General features: G+C 34.6%; 1 protein-coding gene across 7 annotated transcripts in view; it reads right to left on the reverse strand.

Moving 5' to 3' along the window:
- The window catches only part of NAV3 (neuron navigator 3), a 413,781-nt gene that overhangs the window by 22,025 nt on the left and 370,681 nt on the right, over positions 1 to 21,075 (reverse strand). For 6 of the 7 annotated variants that reach the window (XM_082761391.1, XM_082761390.1, XM_082761389.1 and 3 more), the window contains 7 exons: positions 20,035 to 20,058; positions 17,726 to 17,803; positions 8,571 to 8,654; positions 6,709 to 6,820; positions 5,283 to 5,404; positions 4,647 to 4,667; positions 3,293 to 3,465 (listed from right to left, as the gene is read on the reverse strand). In XM_082761391.1, coding sequence (XP_082617517.1) covers positions 3,293 to 3,465; positions 4,647 to 4,667; positions 5,283 to 5,404; positions 6,709 to 6,820; positions 8,571 to 8,654; positions 17,726 to 17,803; positions 20,035 to 20,058 — 614 coding nt within the window. The remainder of the gene's footprint in view (positions 1 to 3,292; positions 3,466 to 4,646; positions 4,668 to 5,282; positions 5,405 to 6,708; positions 6,821 to 8,570; positions 8,655 to 17,725; positions 17,804 to 20,034; positions 20,059 to 21,075) is intronic. The other variant, XM_082761387.1, reaches the window with a different exon arrangement.

Raw genomic sequence — 21,075 nt, forward strand, 5'->3', positions numbered from 1 at the left:
GTTTTGAACAGTACACAAAGAGACAGACCTTGACATCGTGATCTAGAAGATTTTATCTGTACTGGTTTTGATTTGCCTTTTGCCTATGGTTTGCAATTTGGAAATGTATAGTGTCTGAAATAACAGGATTTTTTCATTGCCTTTTTTTTTTTTTTTTCCACTGAAAGATAGGATTGAAAGCCATCTCCATGTGATTATTTTTGTAAGCATTAATTTTAATGGAAGAAACCACTCAATTCTGAGAAAAGATCAAAACATGACTGGCCTAGGCATCCAGCCTGTCCAATTCCCATTTCAGACTGTTTTGCCTCTATGTGTCTATCAGACCCAAATCTGCTGCATAACAGAACCAGTAGAAAATAAAACACTGAATTTTGAATAAATTGTTATACTATGCAATATTTTCATCCAATTCACTAAATGTTACATGTTCTTTATTACTGTCACTGTAAATAGTTAATATTTGCAGAACAATTTAAATATAAAAAACATTTTATAACAATAAGTATTATTATTGTGATTATTACTACTAATATACAAACAAGAAACAGAGCTCAAATTTAATTGCCAGAATGCATGCAAATGTATTTTTGGAAAGAAAATGCAGCACTCTTCAGGTCAGCAGTTGAGTATACAACTCCATGCCCCACACTCAATTTTACCGGGATCTATGCTTGTAGATCACATGGCCGTTATGCCTTTTCTTTGGTGGCCAGCCTAGAGAGGACCTGCATACACACGTATTGGACAGATGCAATTGGAAGAAAGTAAAGGTAATGTTTTAGAATATGAGACTCAGGGCAAGAAAAAATATATAAAGAAACTGTAAGCAAGGGGAAGCTGATGAGTTCAGGACAAATGAAAATATGGCAAATTGAAGAAAAAAAATAATATTATTCAAAACGTGTACAAATATTTTAAATGTGAGTAAAAATGAATAAAGGCATTTACTAGGATTTTATTTTCCAAGTATTATGGTACAATTCGTGGTTTGAAGTGCCCATAACTACACTAACAAAGTAAGAAATGAAAATTTCTTTACAGGCATAGTTTAGCTTATATAACAACTTGGACATCTGGGAAGTCATGTATCTATTTGTTGGCAATTTTTTTTCCCCACTGCATTTTGGGGGTGAAAACGAATGAAAATATAACTTGACAAGCCAGCTTCATAGAAGACGAAGCAGAAAGCCTGGCTCTGGTTCTGGAAGAAGCAGGAAGATGATGAGTAGACTGCTAACACAAGCAGAATGGAAGCAGAAAGTATGAATACAATTTTCTTTTGCAAACTCTGGAGCTTGTCAACACTCAGCTCCTGCTACTGTAAAATTCAACAGGAAGTTCGGATTTCATCAAAAGGAAGAAAACCAAAAAGATAAGGTTGCATTCCTGAGCAGTCACAGAAAGAAGCTCAGAATCTTGATCTGACTTCAGACAATGATTCAGATTAGTACAAAATAAATAATTTTATTTTTTCTACCTTATGACAGTCTTGGGATTCAGAAATAATTAGGTTATTTTGGGTAAAGGGAGCTAAACCATCATCTTTAAGCAGAGGTTGCTGTTGATTACAAAAACTCTTGAAAGAAACAGAATTTTAAATGATGCAACAGAAAACAGTCTTTCAAAGAAAGTAATGTTATCAGTATAACATACAAAGAAATTAATCTAAATAAATACAACTTATGTGATCTCCCCACGGAAGAAAAGGAACCTATGTTTTACTATGTAGAAAGGTCGCAGTAAAAATAAAAGGGGTGGTATAATAAGATCAGAAAATTTTGTGTTCAGAAATGTTACAGAGGAAGAACTAGAAGTCTATGAACTGTGTGGAGATTAGGAAGTCCAGGCTCAGAGACAACAATGGGAAGAGCTTGGGATAAAAGACTAATCATGTAGTATTGTCCTTGATAAATTCAAGGGATCTGCACACCTAGAGAGCAAATCCAAGAGACAGAGAAGAAAGCAGGGTTGGAAGAAAGAAAACAGTTTAAGGTTATGAAAACAGTTCTGTGAATCATTAATAGACAATGTAGTTGATGAACAGTGTTCTGTTTAACTTCAGGCACTTTCTATTTAGGCTTTTACTAGTGATTTTAAAGTTGATAACAAATCAGATTTGAGGGTACCAAACATGTAGAAATCCTCCCCCCAGAACATACATATACTTGAAATAATAAAAGTTTCTTATAAAAGAAACAATAAAACTAGACAGCTAGATGAGATACTCCCTAGTAGGTTGCACAGAATGTGTGGAAAGAAAAACTTTTACTGTGGAGCAGTTCCTTTTGTAGGAATATTTGCTGTCAAATTCCTAAACCTAGCAATAAAAATCCTTAAGGTCTATCAAAAACTGATCATTAAAGGCACCGACCTAACACAGGGAAATTCTGCTTGAAACCTCAGCAATTAGTCACTACAATAGAATCCCCTGAGTACTTTAAGGAAGAATAGTCATGCTCTGATTATTCTCAGTCAGGACAAGAAAAGGAAGGCTGGCACCAGTAACATGCATTTGAGTGTGCAATCAAAGAGTCAGATTTCCACACACTGGAAAAAGTTAGGAGTTTATAAAAATTTAAAAAAAAAAAAAAAAGTGGAAGAATATGAATGAGGACTGAGAAATCTATAAGAATGTATTAGAAAGAAAAAAAATCCACAAACTACAAGCAAACAAACAAACAAACAAAAAAAGATGATTTCATAAAGACAAAATGAGACAGCTTTTGATTGATGACTTGTTCTCAGCCTTGACACAGTAAATGTTGATTTGAATAAAAATAAAAAATAAAATAAAATCCTGCAAAGAATTCCAAACTCTAAAAGAAGAAGAAAAAGATTTAAATAAAAAAGGAGTTATGAAATAGAGAAATTAGGAACGAAAGGATGAACATTTTGTGAAAATCCAAAGCTAGCAGGAAAATAAAATAACATTTTTTAGCATGTTGTGGAGAAAGGCAACTTTAGTATTTGGCTTTTACTAAATGGATATGATCAAGTTGTTAATGGTGCAGGAAGAGTACAACATGAGCTTTTGGATATTCATTTGTACAGAAATTTGTACTGCTAGATAATTTTCGATAAAGGCTGTGAAAGAAAGGAAAATGCTAAGAAAACGCTGCCAGTGTCTAAATGGAGTGAAAATTGCAAGAAACCTAGCAAATGAATGAAGCAAGGGAGTAAAAGATCACAGCTGTTGACAATGGTTTCTAATTTGCAACACGTTTGAGGAGGCCTGTCCTACAGTCCATCCCATTTTGGAAGAAACATTTGCTAAGAGAGAGAAACTTACGCAGATGCTGACTGTGATGGTTTCATTGATGTTGCCCCACACTCTCCTGAGCTGTGGGACAATTTGGGTGATGAAGGAAGAGAGGAATCTGTCAGCTCTTCTATGTCAGAATGTGAGGAAGGAGGCTTGGTGGACTTCTTCTTTCCAAAGGCCTGTTTGAAAGAGCTTCTTAGCTGGAAAACAAACATAGAGCAAGATAATTTTCCTCATTTCGGCAATTTGCATGCAGATAATGTTTCGAAGAGTTAGTTTGCAGATGCCATCCTAGCCACTGCCTGAGGTCAGTATACAGAAGCAAGGTATTAACATATGCAACACAGTATCTCTAAAAACATGATACAGTGTTTTTTTTTTTGTTTGTTTTGTTTTTTTTTTCATTTATTAATCCAGCGCAGCGCAAACGTAAGTCTATGGAAAAGGTGCAGGACTGAGTGGTGCAGCTATGGCAGAGGGGTGCTCATTTAAAGCCATTAAGCCCCAGTGGAATCCCATTCCCATGGCATTCCCTTCCAGGGCTGGCTTTAAATAACCACTTCACATCTAGAGCAGGCAGAACCTGCTCCTTCTAAATGCTGAAATGAAAAGACAAGTCCAATTTACTGGGTTTGCCAATTAGCTTTCCAGATAAAAATTTGATTGATCAAACTATTTCAATGCTATGTTTTGGATCACAAGCAAGAGGACTTAAGCTGGGACATGAGGCTTGCTTTGCTGTACTACTGAGAAGAATGTTAGCTGAAAAGTAGCTACTCTTCACTGCAGTTTCCTTTAGAGTAGTAAGATCTTTGAATGTGAAAGCATTGCCTTTTCTCTCTAGAAGCTCTTACCAGTATTGAAAAGGGACAGAATAGCCAAAGAGCCATTTATTTCAGGAGCCAAGATGACATCAGTTTTGTTTGCAGTGAGTTTTAACTAGCCCATTCTTTGATACATTTGTCTAAATACATAAGTTGGTCATCTTTAGGAAAAATGTGTTGTTTAATTTATTTATTTTCAGAAAGGTGTTCTGATTTAAAATTGAATAGAAGTCAATGACAAACCTCTATAAAAATGAGGTACTCAAACATGTTATGTTCATGATATAATTGGAGAGTGGGGAGTGTGACCATTGATCAGAGAAACATTAAGTATTTTCCAGATCATGATATCTAACAAGAAAGAAATGGATTTTGGCTACACTCCCCCTTTCTATAGTCTAAACTTTGAGATTAAAATGAATAGAGGCAAACTGAGAAGACATACAAGATAATCTGTTTTAAGAAGGTGTAAAAGCCTACTGCCAAAATAAATAGCAATCATGCCAAGATAGGGTTCTTTATAGATGCATGCCAAATTTTCCATGGTATATATTCACCTCACTTCCTCTAGAGTTCACCTTGCAGAAACATGAAAGAGTGTGGAATTACAAATCAAGGGAATGAAGGCTGATAAGTATTTTAAAACAAGTGTTTATGCAGGTAATATAAAAACAAACAAACAAACAAACAAACAAAAAACACATTTTCGTCTTTATTTAATGTAAGTATTTGATTAAACCCTTGGAACTATGTGGTATTTGTGTGTTCCATTTGAGAACCATCTTCCTTTCTTTAAACACCGTACTAATTTTACATGAGAATTCATAACAGATTTCAACTCCCTTCAAAGCTGGGTAAAGTATTTGACTCAAGCTTTTGAATCACTCCTGCTGAATTAAAATTAAACAGGTTTTCAATGTGGCCCAGAGATATTTTGGGTCATAACAGCTATTTTAAGGCCATTTGCAGTTTTTATTTTTATTTTAAATTATCCTGATTTATGCAAAGAATTCCCCACTGGTATTCAACAATGTTTAGTTTGCTGATAGTGTCACAGTATGGGTACAAGTGAATTGCTTTGCATCTGTCTGGCCCCACAAGAATATTGTAGATGAAATGGGCCATTATGCTACTCAGGCACTAGGAAATGACATAATAGCTAAAAGACAGGCTAAAACCTGCTGAGCACTTACCCAGTTTTTCTTTTTCTTCTTCTTGGAGTCAGCATCATTACCACTGCCAATGCTTGAGTGGCTCGTTGCACTGTTGATGCTGGAAACACTTTCTGAAGAATGTTGCCGTCTTATACGTAAATCTAAAGAAAACAACATACATTGAAAGCTATCTGGCTAGGTGACACAGCCTCTGCTTGAATATAATAATCATTTTTTATATTTATACAGGGTCCCACTCTTCAAATGGAGTCTAAATGCACATAAATGGTATTGATTCTTTTTGTGGCTTGGATCCAAGATATTGCAGCCCATGAGAAACCACATCAGAGTCAATGGGAATCTATACAAAACTCTTATGTGCTCCTCTGGACTGGGAGGCAAGAAAGCAGTGATCCCACACAGCAATCTATGCAGGCATAACCTCAGAGCAAAGTAGCTTCTGTTACAGATGGATTAGTTGAGTTATTACCATCATATGTACTACAGTTTGTTTGTTTGTTTTCCCTGAGGAGTATAGGCACTATGTGACTTGTAGCAGGGTTTATCAGCATTCAGATGCTACTTTCTAATATACCATGATGGAAATAAGCAGGCAAGAGTTCATTAAAAACACATGAAACAAAATAAGAAGCGGAGAATATTTAAAAAGATTGGTGAGGCAATTTCTTAAGTCTCTAATAACTATAAGTTAATCACTGGCAAGTATTCTTGCAAAACATATCCACTATATTCCAAGGAAAATTACTTTTTAGGCTATATTCTACTTCCTAGAAGTTAGCTTTGCTATACTTAAGTCATGCAGTGAAATGACCTCAGGGTGAGCATCTAATTTAAATAATGACCTCTTTAAAGAAAGATCAATGGCACTTTCAGAAATTAAGGCTGTTATTTCTTTTTTTCTTCAAGTAATTCCTTTGCTATTGCTTATCAACAGACACTTTGAAATATATATTTATAATATAACATTTACTAAACAGCAATGAAAAATTAATTCAGAATCTGGAATTTTAAAAGTTCGCTTCCTGTACTGATTTGGCACTTTGTGAAGTGAATAAACTGTAATTAGTCTGTCTCTTAATGATTACAACTTTCAGAGCTACATCTTACACTGGATTTCTAAGGTATAACTATGTTTTGATGTAAGACTTCACTAGTGACTTGGGAGTACTTCAATACCCAACTACGGTGACAGGGTTAACTCTTTACACCCAACAATTCATTCCTGGCCACCCAGTTTTGAGAAGACAAAGCTCCAGGAACTCTGCGGCAAGTAGGAAGCACATGCAAGGTTTCCAGTTGTGGAAACCCACAAGAATGCCTACCATGCACTCCAGAATGTACTTGCCCTTGCAACAGAGTCATCAAAACAACAGAAAAGTAGTGACTTAGCCTTTTTTTCCTAGGGAGAAACTCTGCACTTATTTTAATAGTGACAAAAGCATACCTTTGTGGGTATGATCAGGACCATTCAAGGCTCCTTGAATAGCAGCTTGTGCAGCAGAATTCTGGGCTTTCAGCATTTCAATGGTTTCCCGTAGCTCTATAAGCTCAGATTCCTGTGGGAAGAACAAAGAGAGCTTGAAATACATGGCACAAGAACAATGTATGTCTAAGCTAAAAAGATAAGAGTGGTCCAAATGAAGTTCATGGGAATGCTTGGGTGAATATAAGGGCAACACTAACTTCAAGTAGAATTCATTTAAAATGAATTCTACTTGAAATTCTACTTCAGTCTACACTGAAGATGAATTTCTATGAAGATATTAAACTCAACTCATATTTACTTTTGTATTTATTCTATGCAAAGTTATCATGATATTTGTATGGAAACCAAGTTTTCTTTCTTTTTTTTTTTTTTTTTAAAAAAGGTTACTTTAAAGGGGTCCCAATTTAATATTCATTATAAAGTTAAGAGAGAGAGAAAAAAAAGTGCCAAAAGACAATATAACCATTTGACTTGCATCCTGCAGTATTCAAGGCTACTGTTTAATGTCTGAATCCCAATCTGAATTTGTGTGTGTCTACTTCAAAAAAAAAAAAAAAAAAAATAACATTAACTAATAATTCAATTAAAAACAAACAAACAAAAGAAACCCATAACTGTTTCTGTAACTGAAACCCATAACAGTGACTGTCTTGCAGTTTAAAGAAAAACTACTCCAGTGCAGGGAGTTCTGTACCAGAATACAACATCATTTTAATTTAAAAATAGCTTTTCTTTTACTGAATCATTAATACTCTCCTTCCAGCCCTTGTTTATATAATGAAGACTAAAGGAATTTAACCTCAACAGTAGAGAAGAGAATGGAAGGGACATGTTCCAAGTCTTCTGGGGAACAAGCTTGCTTATGAGATGATTTATTTCAATGTCACTTTTTAATCTCTTTTGGAAAGAAAATCTTCTGAGGGAAATTATATTTTGTAAAAAGTCAAGTTTTTTCTTTAATTCCTCTTTATTTATTTTGCTTGAGATGCAAAACAACAACAACGACAAACAGCAAAAAACACGAGCAATAAAAATATTTTCTATCCATTTCACAGTTAGTCTTGCCATTTTTCACCTGTTGATGATCAACTACACTGTGAAATTTTATTTTTATACACAGCTACACTGACTCTAGTGGTGAAATAGCTCACAGATATACAGTTTCTTTCATTGCTTGTCTCAATGAGGCCTTCTTGTTTACAGGATACTGCTCAAAATGACTAAGGGCAGAAAACAGTTACAGTAGTTCAATCCTGGTAGGTGCTAAGCGCCCTCTTAATCCTCAGCAGGGTACAAAGCCTCACGTTAAATTTACTAGCTATCAGGTTTAGATTTTTTCCCCAACGCTCACAACAGCACAGTGAAAACCAAAACTGTTTCTAAGCAAATAGGATACCCAACCTGCATTTACAATGAATGGAGGCATTTTTGTCTACTTTAAGTACAGTCCTTCCCTTCCTGTACTGATTTACTGATGTTATTCTGACAATGTTGTCAGGCTGGAATTAAGCAGTCCAGTAGGTTATGATATGTCTTTGTTACAGGATCTTTCAATATGGATTAAACCTAGAGTTGCATATGTTTAATTAAAATCTTAAGCAAAGATTTTATCTTCAAACAATTCTATGATATTGTCTAGGAAAACCTGATGCTGCAGAGTTTAATTCTACTGGAGCTTTATGAAGATTTGATAGCAATGGCCATTAAAGAAAGATCTGTCTGTCTTATTGTCACAGCTGTCCCTGTTTCCTTTCAGTGTTTTTTAAACAAAACTCTAATATAATCTGCTGACTGCTTTCCGTCTGCTTTGCTAAACGTACCTTTTGTTCAGCTGTCATTGTTAGACTTTGCAACCGGCCGGTCATATTTCCCAAGCTTTTTTCAAAAGCTGCTACTAGATGAGCCTGTGAAAGTAACAGAAGACAACATTTGTTGTTAGACTGGGTCTTCAATGCACTGTGAAACTTTCAGGTTTTATACAGGAGGCTTTATACATTTTGACTGGACAAACAATATCCGGCCTTTGTAAAATCCAGCACTTTCACTCTGGGCTTTCTCAAAGACCTATTTTTTTTTTTTTTAATATTCTCTCCCCTCCAAGCGCATCTTCTCCAACGCTTTTGTATTAATTTTAAACTCAGACTGAACAGATGTGAAGCAGTCAAGTGAGGCCAGTGCTCCTCAGGCTTCTTTAGCCCCCAAGGAGCCTAGCTTAGCCTGGAAATGAATTATGGATTTAAAGTCCTGTTTGGAGTTCACTGATATATCGACCAGAAGAAGACTGCTCCCAAACAGAAGCCCAGGAGTGATTATTTTCAGTTACTGAACACTTCAATAGAGGAATTCAGGTACTCTATCTTAAAATATAAATTTTCAGTTCCCAAATAAAACACTCCAAAGTAATTCTGAGAATAAAACAAAAAACATCACAGTTCTTTTTATAAAAGGTCATTGCTTGGTCTGTTTGTCTTATATTGATTATACATATGTATGTATGTGTGTAGAAAAATAACATAAAACGTATATAAAATATAAATACATTTATACATATACATGCAAATATAAAAGACAATCTTGAGAATTCTAACATCTTTCCCACCTTGCTCTGTATATCCATTCCTCAAATAAAAAATGATTACCATATATACAACAGTGTCTCATTTCCACACCTCCACTTCAGAGCTGTTATGCTGGTATGTGGGTTTTGTGTTTTGAAAATTATTTTTGATTGCAATAAAGATTTCAATATCTTACTCCTTATTACAAGGAGTTTACATCACGTAAAGGATATTATTGACAAATAATGCATTTATTTACTTATGGGTAGGCTGGTCAAACCACCTGCTTTCTGCAGGTATGCCTTAGGTATAACTCTTTCGATAAAGGATATGCACCCTAGGGACTAACTTAAAAAAATAAACATGAGACTAGATAAATACGCAATTTCCTAGGAATTACCTTGTAATTATTTAAATGCCTATTTTAACATACATAGTTTTGGCTGTATACTTAAAGTTATAATTTTAACAAAATGCACTTGGCATATGTGTCAAATACAAGTCTGAAATCTGTCAGTCAATATCAGTTATTCTAGCTAGCTTGAAAACTACGGCCTTCAGCTCTTACTCTGAGAAGATAAAAGTCACTAGCTTTTAAACTTACTTTTTACTTGAAAAATCAGTTGAATATTAAAAAAGATCCAGACTAATTCATGGTGTTTTAATGCTGAAGTTGATGATCAATGTCCCAGAGCCCAGTCAGAGACACGGTAGATGTACTATCACAGAACTACAGACAAATGTTCCCTTTTTTACATGTCTTTAACAGGAAGCTAACTAATGGAGCTCTCTTCACTGCCTCATAAAAAAAATCTGTGTCTCAGTGGATGGCTTTACCAACAATGGGTACTGATGGCTTGAAAAGAAGAATCATTTGCTTAATTATGCATTGCTTTTTCTGATTTCTTACAATTATATTTTGACAACTGCAGTTCTTTGGTACATAACTATGGATATTTGTGCAAAGTAATTTCCTGCTCTATAGCTTTAGCTTATGCTGTACATGCATAATCCACAAGGAACTTAATAAGAAAAAATAAGAAATAAAAAGCATCATTGAAAATGTCAGCAAAGGTCACTGAAACTATCAAGTTATTGTCTGATAGTCTTTAGAGAAAGATAGCCATGTTAGAATTATGAATTCTTAGTAAAATTCAGCCAGTGAATATATAACCTTGGCTATATTATCTTGGAGAAGCACACCATGAGTGTTGCATCCTAAATGTAATTGGATCAAGATGATAATAGATCTTTCCTAAGTCATTTGATATAAAGACTTTTAGGTCTTCATTTGCTAGTAATAAAGAAGCATAATTAAAAGGCCCACTGACTGAAAACTACTCAAGAAAAAAAGTTCAATTACTTTGTTCATCACTTTAAATGTTTATTACAAAATAATATGGTTCTATGGTATTATTTTATAATATAATATATACGAGGTATTATTTTTGCATTCAGCGCAATAAGCTGTGCTACTTTTCCCCATAGCAGCAAATATTTATTTATTCAGCAGTCTAGAGAACCCCTATTTGTTGAATTTTTATGCATATTTGTCCCAAAAGACATACTATGTAAAAAAATAATAAATGTTCATTTGAAAAAACAAACAAACAAAAAAACAGCAAAAACCATACCAAACATAAACAAAAACCACACTGTATATTTATATATGACTGTGGATATTATAAAATGTGGATATGTATATATACCCAGTTATTTTGCATATAAACAGTCTTTGCATATAAACAGTGAAATGCAAAGTAACTCAGAAATGAAAACAATTGAAACAAATAGAAAGAAGTAACTTTAACTTTAAAAATGGAAATGAGAAATTAAATATTCAAATTGTTTGCTTATTTTACTTTTATTAAATTGGTATTTTTTTGATTGAATTGGTAATCCTCTGAATCTGAGCATTGTTAACTTTATCAAAAACATCCATTCTTTCATTCTAGCAAAAAATATTTAGAAGTTTTGTTTGTTTGTTTGTTTTTCATAAATTACAGTCAATCTCTCACACCTCAGAAGTCTATGTTAGATACGGCAGTTGCATTCATGGAATACATAATTTGAATACCATATAATATAGCATTCAGACTAAATGTCCTTTTAATAATACCCATTGCTAAAGATAAACTTACATCTTCATAACTGAATGTAGCATTTTTACTAGGAGATATACTAGGGTTAGTTATGTAACTAGGCACTACTGGAAGTATGTCTGCAGCAAAATGTATCTGTCTTTAATATTGTATACATCTCAGACAAATAGATGATATACAGCTCTTAATCTCCAGGTCCATCATATGTGAATTAATTTTGACTTCTATTAACTTATGAGATTCCCATTGGAAACAGTTAAAGCAATAAATCTCAAGGAATGACTTCAGTGTGAAGATGACAGATTTGATTTAGAACATTTCCCAAATCTCAAATGCCTCAATTCTTAGATTTACAGCCTGTCTAGAACGTTTTACTGACATATCTGAAGACTCTTTACTGATGCACTTTGCCTTTCACTTGCTGCATCCAGGTCTATAAAACAAAGATAAATAAATAAATGTCCTCCCACCTGACACAGCTGAAGGAAAGAAGGTGTCAGAGGCCAGGAGGGGTCTGGCTGACTGCAAGAAGTGACTGTACATCTGTTGACCTTTTCTGTTCGCCGGCTGCTATTATCTTCTTGTTTGGCTGCGGGATAGTGGTTCAGGGCTGGCCAAACAAGAGCATTAGCCAGCAAACTCTCTCTGCTTTCCAGTGGCATCCTGGGTCTACTACAATTCACAAGCATGCACCCTTCAGCTTCATACAGTACAAAGCACTGATCAAAGGCCCTCCACACAGGCTGGGTTCAGGCTGCTCACTGGAATTTGAGCCCTTGTCAGTCACGTTGGAAGTCTGCTGGTTGGACATTTTCAGCACTGAAAACAGCCCTTTCTTAATTAGTATTGAGATTTGCCCTTCAGCAACATCAAAACAGGCACCAGGGAAAAAGCCAGAATCTCAAAAAAAAAAAAAAAAAAAAAGTAAATTAAGCATCCAAACAACAGCTGGGACCTTCATGGATTTAATCATATGCAGGGAAAACACTTTGGGGTTAATCAAATGAAATAAACTGCTGAAATCAAGCATAGTACTTGAGTCCAGCCAACAACGCCTGAATAATTAATGTATCCAAGTAAGAAAAGTCTCAGAAGAGGTTTTCAAATGCTTAAGAAATGCTATAAATTCCATTTGTCAGATTTTGATATAAAATAATATAAAATAATACATTGAGGAAAGGCTTGACCAAACAGGTCAAATTTCATTCTGATGGTCTTTTAATGACACTTGTACTACAAAATGTCTTTTATGGCAAAGCAAGGAAAAACACAAATAGTGTGATACTGAGATGAAATAGATGCTCTTTTTTATTTTTATTTTTATTTTTATTTTTATTTTATTTTCATTTTTATTTATATTTTTAATTGCCTACAATACTTTCATTTAGTTTTAAAAAGGGAAATGGTAATAACAAATTCAAGCAGGAGATGAACTCTGAGGTAACGCAACTTCTTGCTATTATTATTATTATTATTATTATTATTATTAATAGTTTCTTTCTCCAGGCTGCAGTGAGGAAAAAAATGGTGCCTATGTCCAGACAGTGAAAGTACACAAATCTGGGGGAGTTTGGGACTAAGGCTGAGATGATTGGATTTATATCAAAGGCATCAGAAATGATCGAATAACTTTTTGTTCAGCAAAGACACTGCAGAAGATACCTTGCTCTCTGCCAGAGATGGATGTAGCTATATAAAAGACAGAAAGCAAGTAATTTTTTTTTTCCAGAAGAATTACTGTTCATTCAGGTTTTAGCCTACTGAAACACAAACATCTCAAAATGAAGATCGCAACAGTATTATCCACTGAGAGAGCTGAGAGAGTAAAACATGTTTTCTGTTTCTTCTCTGAGAATTTTTATTTTTTTTTAATTAGAACTATTTCTCTTTCAAAAGCCAGGAGTTCATGAAATATGCCTGTTAGATTAGGAGATAAATGATATGCTAGTAAACCAGATCTATTTTATAGACAAAATTGCTAAGACAGAATGAGCTCATGAAAATTAAAAGCCCACCTGGGTTTTTCATGTTTGTCATATTATATCAGATATTTGTTAATTACGTTCATAATTTTTATGAAAAGTATATAATCACTTGCTTTGAAATATCAATTTTGTAATTAGACAGAATTTCATAGGGCATATCACAATTAAAAGGTTGTATATACACTCTGTTTTCAAGCTGGATTTTATTCATGATGTTTTATTGACACTTCATTGGATTTACTTACATAAAGTGCTCAAAGGACTGACAGAATTAGTACTAACAAATGTATATAGTCTCCTTTGATCCTTTGGACTTACATGAAAGTGTTCTTTACATCTTCTGTACCAGAAATAACAGGGAAAGAACTCAGAACTAGGCTTATTGTGTAAAGCTTTTACGTTTTTGCTTTTGTAAAGGATGTATCTCATGACTACATCCCCAAAATATTTACATATGATAACTAGCAATACTTTTCTTTAAAGAACGTTTTCATTGTGAAGGTTCTTAAATCCCTTGTTCATGCATGGACAAATTGAAGCCTTGAAGGTTCATGCTCCTGAGAAGTTTAATTTTGAGGGAATTCCACATGTTGTGGATTTGGAAGAAGGAGAGATTTCTCCACTACTGTTTAAAAAACCCACGTGCTAACAGGATCAGATTTAGAGTTGCTTATAGGTTCAGAATTTAAGGACTGTCTCCATGGATATAGATTAGAAGGTGGATGACACATTCAAAAGAACAGCACTAAGTTAACTTTTACACAACATATGGCATGCATGCATGTATATATATACACACAAGCACATTCAGGTTTACAAATGTGGTACTTCTGGATAGGTAAAAATAGATGCACATGCATACAGTTTTTCTAAGTGTCCTGTTGAAAGTTTTACCTTTTAATTTAGATTGGTGGAAAAGCTATGGGCTGTAATCCTCTTACATGTTGGGAAGTCCATTGGACCACATCCCCACCCAATACAACAGATCGAGCCCATCTTATTTCCTACATGTGCAGCAGAATTAGTTTGGAAAAATAACCACAACAAAATCCAAAATGTATCCATGTTTCTAGCTTGACTAAGTTTCTCTGAAATGGTATTGTTATTAGAAACCACAGTGTTTACTCCACACAAAGGAATACTAGCCAGAGACATAGGCAATACTTCTAAGTATTACCAGGGAGACTGGACATAAGTGGGCAAAATCAACTGAACAATGGCCTTAGTGGCTCAGCTGCACAGGGGAACATCCTCTTATCCTGTTGCACTTGTTGCTTTATTAAAAGCTACAGCATTGCTGAAGAAGGACATATCCTAAACATCTGACACCTAAACATCATCTTTCAACTTCAACACAACAGCAACAAAGAATCTGCTGGTGCTTTCTGTTCAGAACTAAAGGAAGGAGAGAAGTGCAATCTGTTTTCTGCCCACACAGTGGAATGAGGCATGGTACCAAGAGCCCTGAGTTACCACCAGCACAGGGGCTCTCAGACCAGCCCTAGTAGAGGCACCTGAGCACAGGACCTCCACAGCCCTCTTCCCCATGCTCCCCATCACAAGGCAGAGCTGCTGCAGCCATGTGTTCTTGGTAGAAGGAAAAGCACCCTGTGGAGAGCATGAGGTTTTCTAGTGACTACACAAGACGCCGGCTAGGCTCTTCTGATTGTTCAGCATTGGCTTTAGTTTGTTGATCTCAGGATGGGCAAATGAAGAATTGCCTAGCCTGGCAAAGATGATTAATGTGATCGACGTTTTAGTTCTAAAATATACAAGAGAAAGAACCCCACACCCAGGATATACATGCTGGCTATAAATTCCCAAATGAATAACCCAGCTCCAAATCTTTTTTTTTTTTTTTTTTTTTTTTTTTTTTTTAATTTACGAATACTGCAGGATTCTGGTATTGTTTGCTTCACTGATTTATCCTCAGAAGTCAGAAAAGACTGGAAATCCATAATGCTCCAGACATACAAATGTTCTTTGCAGCAACCTGACCACAGCAGAAAGGGCTAAGATAGCTCTTCTTCACTTTCAAGTGTGGCAGTCCAAAGGGATCAAGCAGCTTTCACACAACTAGAAATTATTTTCCCCCAGCATGAACACAGTGCTACACAGACTGAAATAATTGCTCGAAAATAATGGCAGTATTTATAGAGCTAAATACTCAGTACATCTACATTATGAAGAAAGATGCTCTACAGGTTGCCCAAGACATCAGGGACCTGCTTTCTTGAAATGTATAATGATGCTCTCTTGCAACTGCATCTCTGCTTTCCTTGGGAATGATAACTATAGTTATATCCTGAATCACATTTAAAAATCGCTGTACAGCAGTTGATCAGTAACTGGCTGGTAACTTCATCTGAAGCCATAGCAACCAAGCACAACTGTAGATCGCATTACCTATCTGGCATTATTTTCTGATACGTTCAATAACTCATATTACTAATGTATGACAATTGGAAGGAACACCAGGGAACTCTTGGTGAAATAGCCCAGTTTTCATGAGTTCTATATCAGCACAGTTATTGTAGCATGTGAATTCTATATACATTTGTATATTGTTTTTCTTTTCACATCACTCTATATTTTTCAGGGTTTATCTTTGTGAAATGTAACTATAATGAATTCTATCAACATTCTCAATTCATGCCCAATTCATGCTCAATTCATGTTTGTTCTTTTGTTGGTTGTGTCTCCTTGCTTTCTTTTTTTAAAACAAAACAAAACAAAACAAAAAAACAAAAAAAAAAAAAAAACTTGATTCTGAGGAAAGACTGGAACTGAATGGGAGAGAACTACAGAATTATTGTCACATCCAAAGTGACAAAGTGACAAAATCATTCCTTGCTCTTACAGGTAGGATCAATGCATTTGTGTGGCCATGCACCCATTCTTATGCTTCTCACTTTGTTTTGACGAAGTTTATGTTTATACAAATCATTGACAACTTTGAAAAGTAAAGATAAAATATTAAACTGAGAATTTAAGGAAGTCTAGTAATTTACAGTTCAAAGGTTAACCAACATTCAAGTCTGTGGACACACTAGATGTGACACAAACTGCAGTTTATCTTGGTGCAATTGTCCAAGTGGAGTTTATGAAAGCTACATGTCCCAGATTCTTATAGCACCATAAACCAAAAAATACTAATGGCATTTCTTTAATATTTTAACAAGGTCTAATCCATAAATTGTAACATGCTTTACAAAGCAGGTAAGAATTATTGCTCTATTTTATTTTTGATTGGTAACTAGGCTTCTAAATCATCAATGAGGTTCTTCCAGTCTGTTTTGTTAAGATAGAGCTTGAAAAAGTCCTAGATACTACTATTAAAATGTGTAGTTTCCTGCAATGACATGACTATATTCGCTGTCCAATACCTTCTTCTCTAGTCCTCCGTTCCTACTCTACAGGCACAGACAAATCTGCTGCTATCCAGAGTGTGTCTTATTAAGTTATATATAATTTTCTACATTCATCAATATCAGAATGAAACCTTGCATGTTCATATCTGAGAACAGAAATTTCATCTTAGTGGAAATCAAATCAATTAATCTTGAAGACACTGAATAAAAGAAAATTCACACTGAGATTTTTTTCCAGTAGTCTCTTTTTCAATAAAATTTAATAAAGCATTTGTTAGAATTTCCTGATTTTTTTTTATTTTATTTTTTTGTACAAAACTGCATCACCTTTACTGAAACTGATACAGCTATATTTTTGGTGCTTGTAACATTTCATATGTCAGGGAAAAGTTGCTTTTCAACTTAAAAAATGCAGTACCATTCTGGCTGTAGCAGTTTAATACCCACAAAACTGACAGAATCTTTACTGTGACTCAAAATCTGTAATAAGCTTTAGAGTCTTGATAGTTTGGATGACATATAATGGAACAGAGTACTTCAGCATTACTGTTCAGTCACAGTGTTTAATTTCTCTCTGATCCACAGTGAGTGCATCTCTATACCTTTCAAAAGGATTTTAAATGACCCAGATAAAAAGGGTTGGTGCTTCTGTCACTAAGCATGAGTCTGCCACTTTTTTACTTGTAAAGAATACAGTGAAAATTGCCAGACACCAATTATCACACTTAAAATTCCTCCTTAGAGGACAGGTAATAACAAAAGAAAAAAAAATTATAACCATTGATCTTTGCAGAACATTATTTTCTATTTCCATTGTGTATATATTAAATCAAATAATTAATTTCAAAAACACCAAGATAAATAAACAGAAGTCTGCCAGCTTACATCTTGATATAAGAATTAAATAAGAGTAATTAACCCATCTGAAAATATTTTTCATCAAAAGCAAAAATACTTACATTTGCTGAAAGTTGAGATGTAAGTGTAGCAACTTTTTCTTGTGATGCAACCAGCTCTCTCCGTAGTTTCTGAATTTGCTAGATAAAAAAATGCTGTTGTCAGTATTTCAGGAATTTCTTTTTGTTGCATTTTTTGTACTGCTAATATGTGATCACTAAACATGTGAAACAATACCTTAGTTCCACATGTTTTAATCACAAAACTTAAAAAAATACTAATTAATAAAAGTAATGACCTAATTCTGCTCCAGCTGTTTTGTTTACATATGCAAATGTCACTTTTTTTTTTTTTTTTTTACCAAATCATGTGGGTTCCAAACATATTCTTAGTGCAACCAATAACAGCAGCACTGGCTGAGGCCTGAAATTGTGAAATATGAAGGAATTTGCAAGAAGTTCACCTTGTCTGACTGTAGACATATTATTCAATAACATATGTTAAATGTCTGCATTAGATGCAGATGAAGTGCAAAAGCTACTCCTCCACTGCCTGGTATGAAGATGGTTTCAATGGCAATCTCAGGCAGATTTTTACTTCACGGATCATGGGGTACAGTAATATTTTTCTAACACAATAGTTCCCAAATTACATTTGATTCAAACATATAGCTTCTTTAAAGCTTATGTCTGTTTTGTTTGTTTATTTGTTTTGTTTTTGTTTTGTTTTTCCAAAAACTCTCTGGCCAACTTAAAAAAATACATATATATAGATTTAGATGTGCATGATGACATAAAAATAAACTAAATTCAAAGATCCTGTAACCTTTTATGAACAATAGAATACTTAAGAAAAACATTCATTTGCATTTCAGCCAGGGTAGATATGAAGCATGAAACTAGCACATCATTTTAAGTGAATTTAACCCTACTTGAGATCTTACTGGGACTTCAGGCATTGCACTAAACTTAAGTACAGTATAGCGTTTCACTTTGAACCCCTTTCATACTCAGACGTAAAAGGAATTACTGCAGACTAGTGAAGGAAAATGTCTAAAGCCAGCCTAACAAAGGGAGCACATGGCATTCTCATACTAATATCTCCACTAATAAGGACTATTTAAGTATTTTGACTTTATGATTCCTGTGAAAATCAACAGGGAATACTTCATACACTTTAAAAGTGAAATAGTTCCTGTACATTTGTGATACAAAAATGCCTATGTCATTTGCACTGTCTCAAAGTAAATGAGACATATTTGAGCTGTTCTCTCTCCTGGTTTGCCCCCTCCCCCCCTTTTTTTTTTTCTTCCAAGATTTCTTTTGGTATTCAATAGCAATTATTTGAGCTGCCTGCTTAGGCTACACTTTCATCACATTCCTCCAAGTATACAAAGTCAGTTCTCAGAAGTGCTATTCAGCATCTCCTGCAAGAGCATTCACAGAGCACATCTAGATATTAGAAAAACTCCCCACGTAGGAGAATATGAAAAATAAATGTTCCATGTGTTGCTTCTTTATGAAGGCAAATGAATTAAGGAATTGTTTTTTACACTACTGAGCTATGACACACCTTTTTAGCTCATTTGTTTTAACTTTCAGAGAAAGCAGTTTAAAAAAGTTCAGGAAAAATATATTGAAATAGACTGCTTAAGGAAGAATATGTTTATTTGTTCAACCTTCTTAAGGTAACTTTTGGTTGACTTTTTATGTGATCAGAATAGTTAAAATAAGAGCAGAATAAATGCAGGAGTCTGAAAGCATACAGCTTGGTAAAGTGGAAGTGCACCACTTGGTGCTGCATTTTATTGTTTCTAATCCTTGGTGCCCTTTTAATACAACCAGTACTTCATTTTGAGAAAGGCTGTAATTGTATCCAGCTGCTGACCCACTCCTGTCACCCATTCTTATACACTGTGAGCTGTTTTCCACGTCAGATTTGATTTATATCTGAAATCAATCTGTGTTTCTCTGAAATACATTGAAGTGGTCAGTTTCAGAAATTTAATATAAAGCAAAATGTAAGTGATAGAAGTTCAAAGTGAACCTTCTAAGTATTTCGCTCCTGAAAGGCAGCACATTACCTTGAACTGCTTAGTCTCTTAGATCCAGTACAGAGTTGATTTAAGTCTGAGATCAGACATATTACAACTCCTCCACTCAGCAGCCCAATCCTCATTGATTCTTTTCACCTTTCCAGATCCTCAGCCAGGAAGTATCAGCACAACACTAAGAAAATAACTTCTAGTGCAGCTGCTACATGAGGTGTCCTTTTACCAGCATCTCAGAATTTTAGCCATATCAGATACACAGTAAACTTCTAAGTAACATCATAAAAATACACAACTGTAAAAATGAAGAAAAGTTCTTACCTCTGAATGTGCCTTTTCTTCTGCCTGCAAGAAAACAAAGAAGAAATGACTTAGAAATAATGTGCAACATAATTGAGGTAATAGAAAATAAATGCCAGCAGCTCTGAAGTGAAATGAATAGCTTCACAGATCTGTTACATTTAAGGAAGGTATGCAGTAAAAACAATAAATGGAATTCCTTTCAACTTACTCAGAGAGGCTCCAGCTGAAAACCCAAAGAGTTTGCCAGCATACAGACAGGACAAAACAGTGGATAAAGGAGGAACAGTAACAGAACTGCAACGGAACTACTTAGAACTACATTTCTAAGATAGGAAAGAATATTTGCTATGCTGTCACTCATGTACGTTAGTCTGTACAAGTGAACTTTTATACCGTAATGATTATTACAGCTCCTACAACTATATTTGCTTAACTGTATACCGAACAATAATCCTAACCGACTAATCCCTGCTAAGAGAAGTTGGCAGCATACCAGGAAAACATATACGGAGGAAGGTGGGAGGAGAGGGCTACTTGAACTTTCAAGTAATGTATTCCAGAGTACTGACCAAAATATTAAGATCTCTCAGGGCTCGTTAAAGTTTTAACTTAAATTTGCTAGTATTTTATAATTGTAGATATTTTTCTCTTTGTTATGTAATGTGTCGTATAATGATGCTAAGCTTCTTATTTATTCATTAGTCTTTTTCAACAAGTGAAAAAACAAAATCATTACAAAGCATACCTTTGAATGTCTGCTAAGATAAAAGTAATTTAATTTGTTAGCAGGGGAGTAGTCTAATTTAGGAGGCATTTGGCAGACAGAAAAAATCTTGCTTTAGTGAAATTCTAGTGGAAAGGAAAGATGTGGCATGAGAAGAAACCATTTGGTAACATAAAATAATTATCAGTGAGTGTACTGAAAATCAATGCACCCCATGATCTGAGGTGGGCCAAGTTCAAAGAAACAGTCTGACATTGTCTGGAAGATTAGTAATCAATGAAAGAAAAACATATGTAAAAGAATTAGATGTAAATAATGCTAGAAAGACTTAAAAA

The sequence above is a fragment of the Aythya marila genome, assembly GCF_965140915.1.
Source record: "Aythya marila genome assembly, chromosome: 1".
In the NCBI taxonomy this organism is placed as follows: domain Eukaryota; kingdom Metazoa; phylum Chordata; class Aves; order Anseriformes; family Anatidae; genus Aythya; species Aythya marila.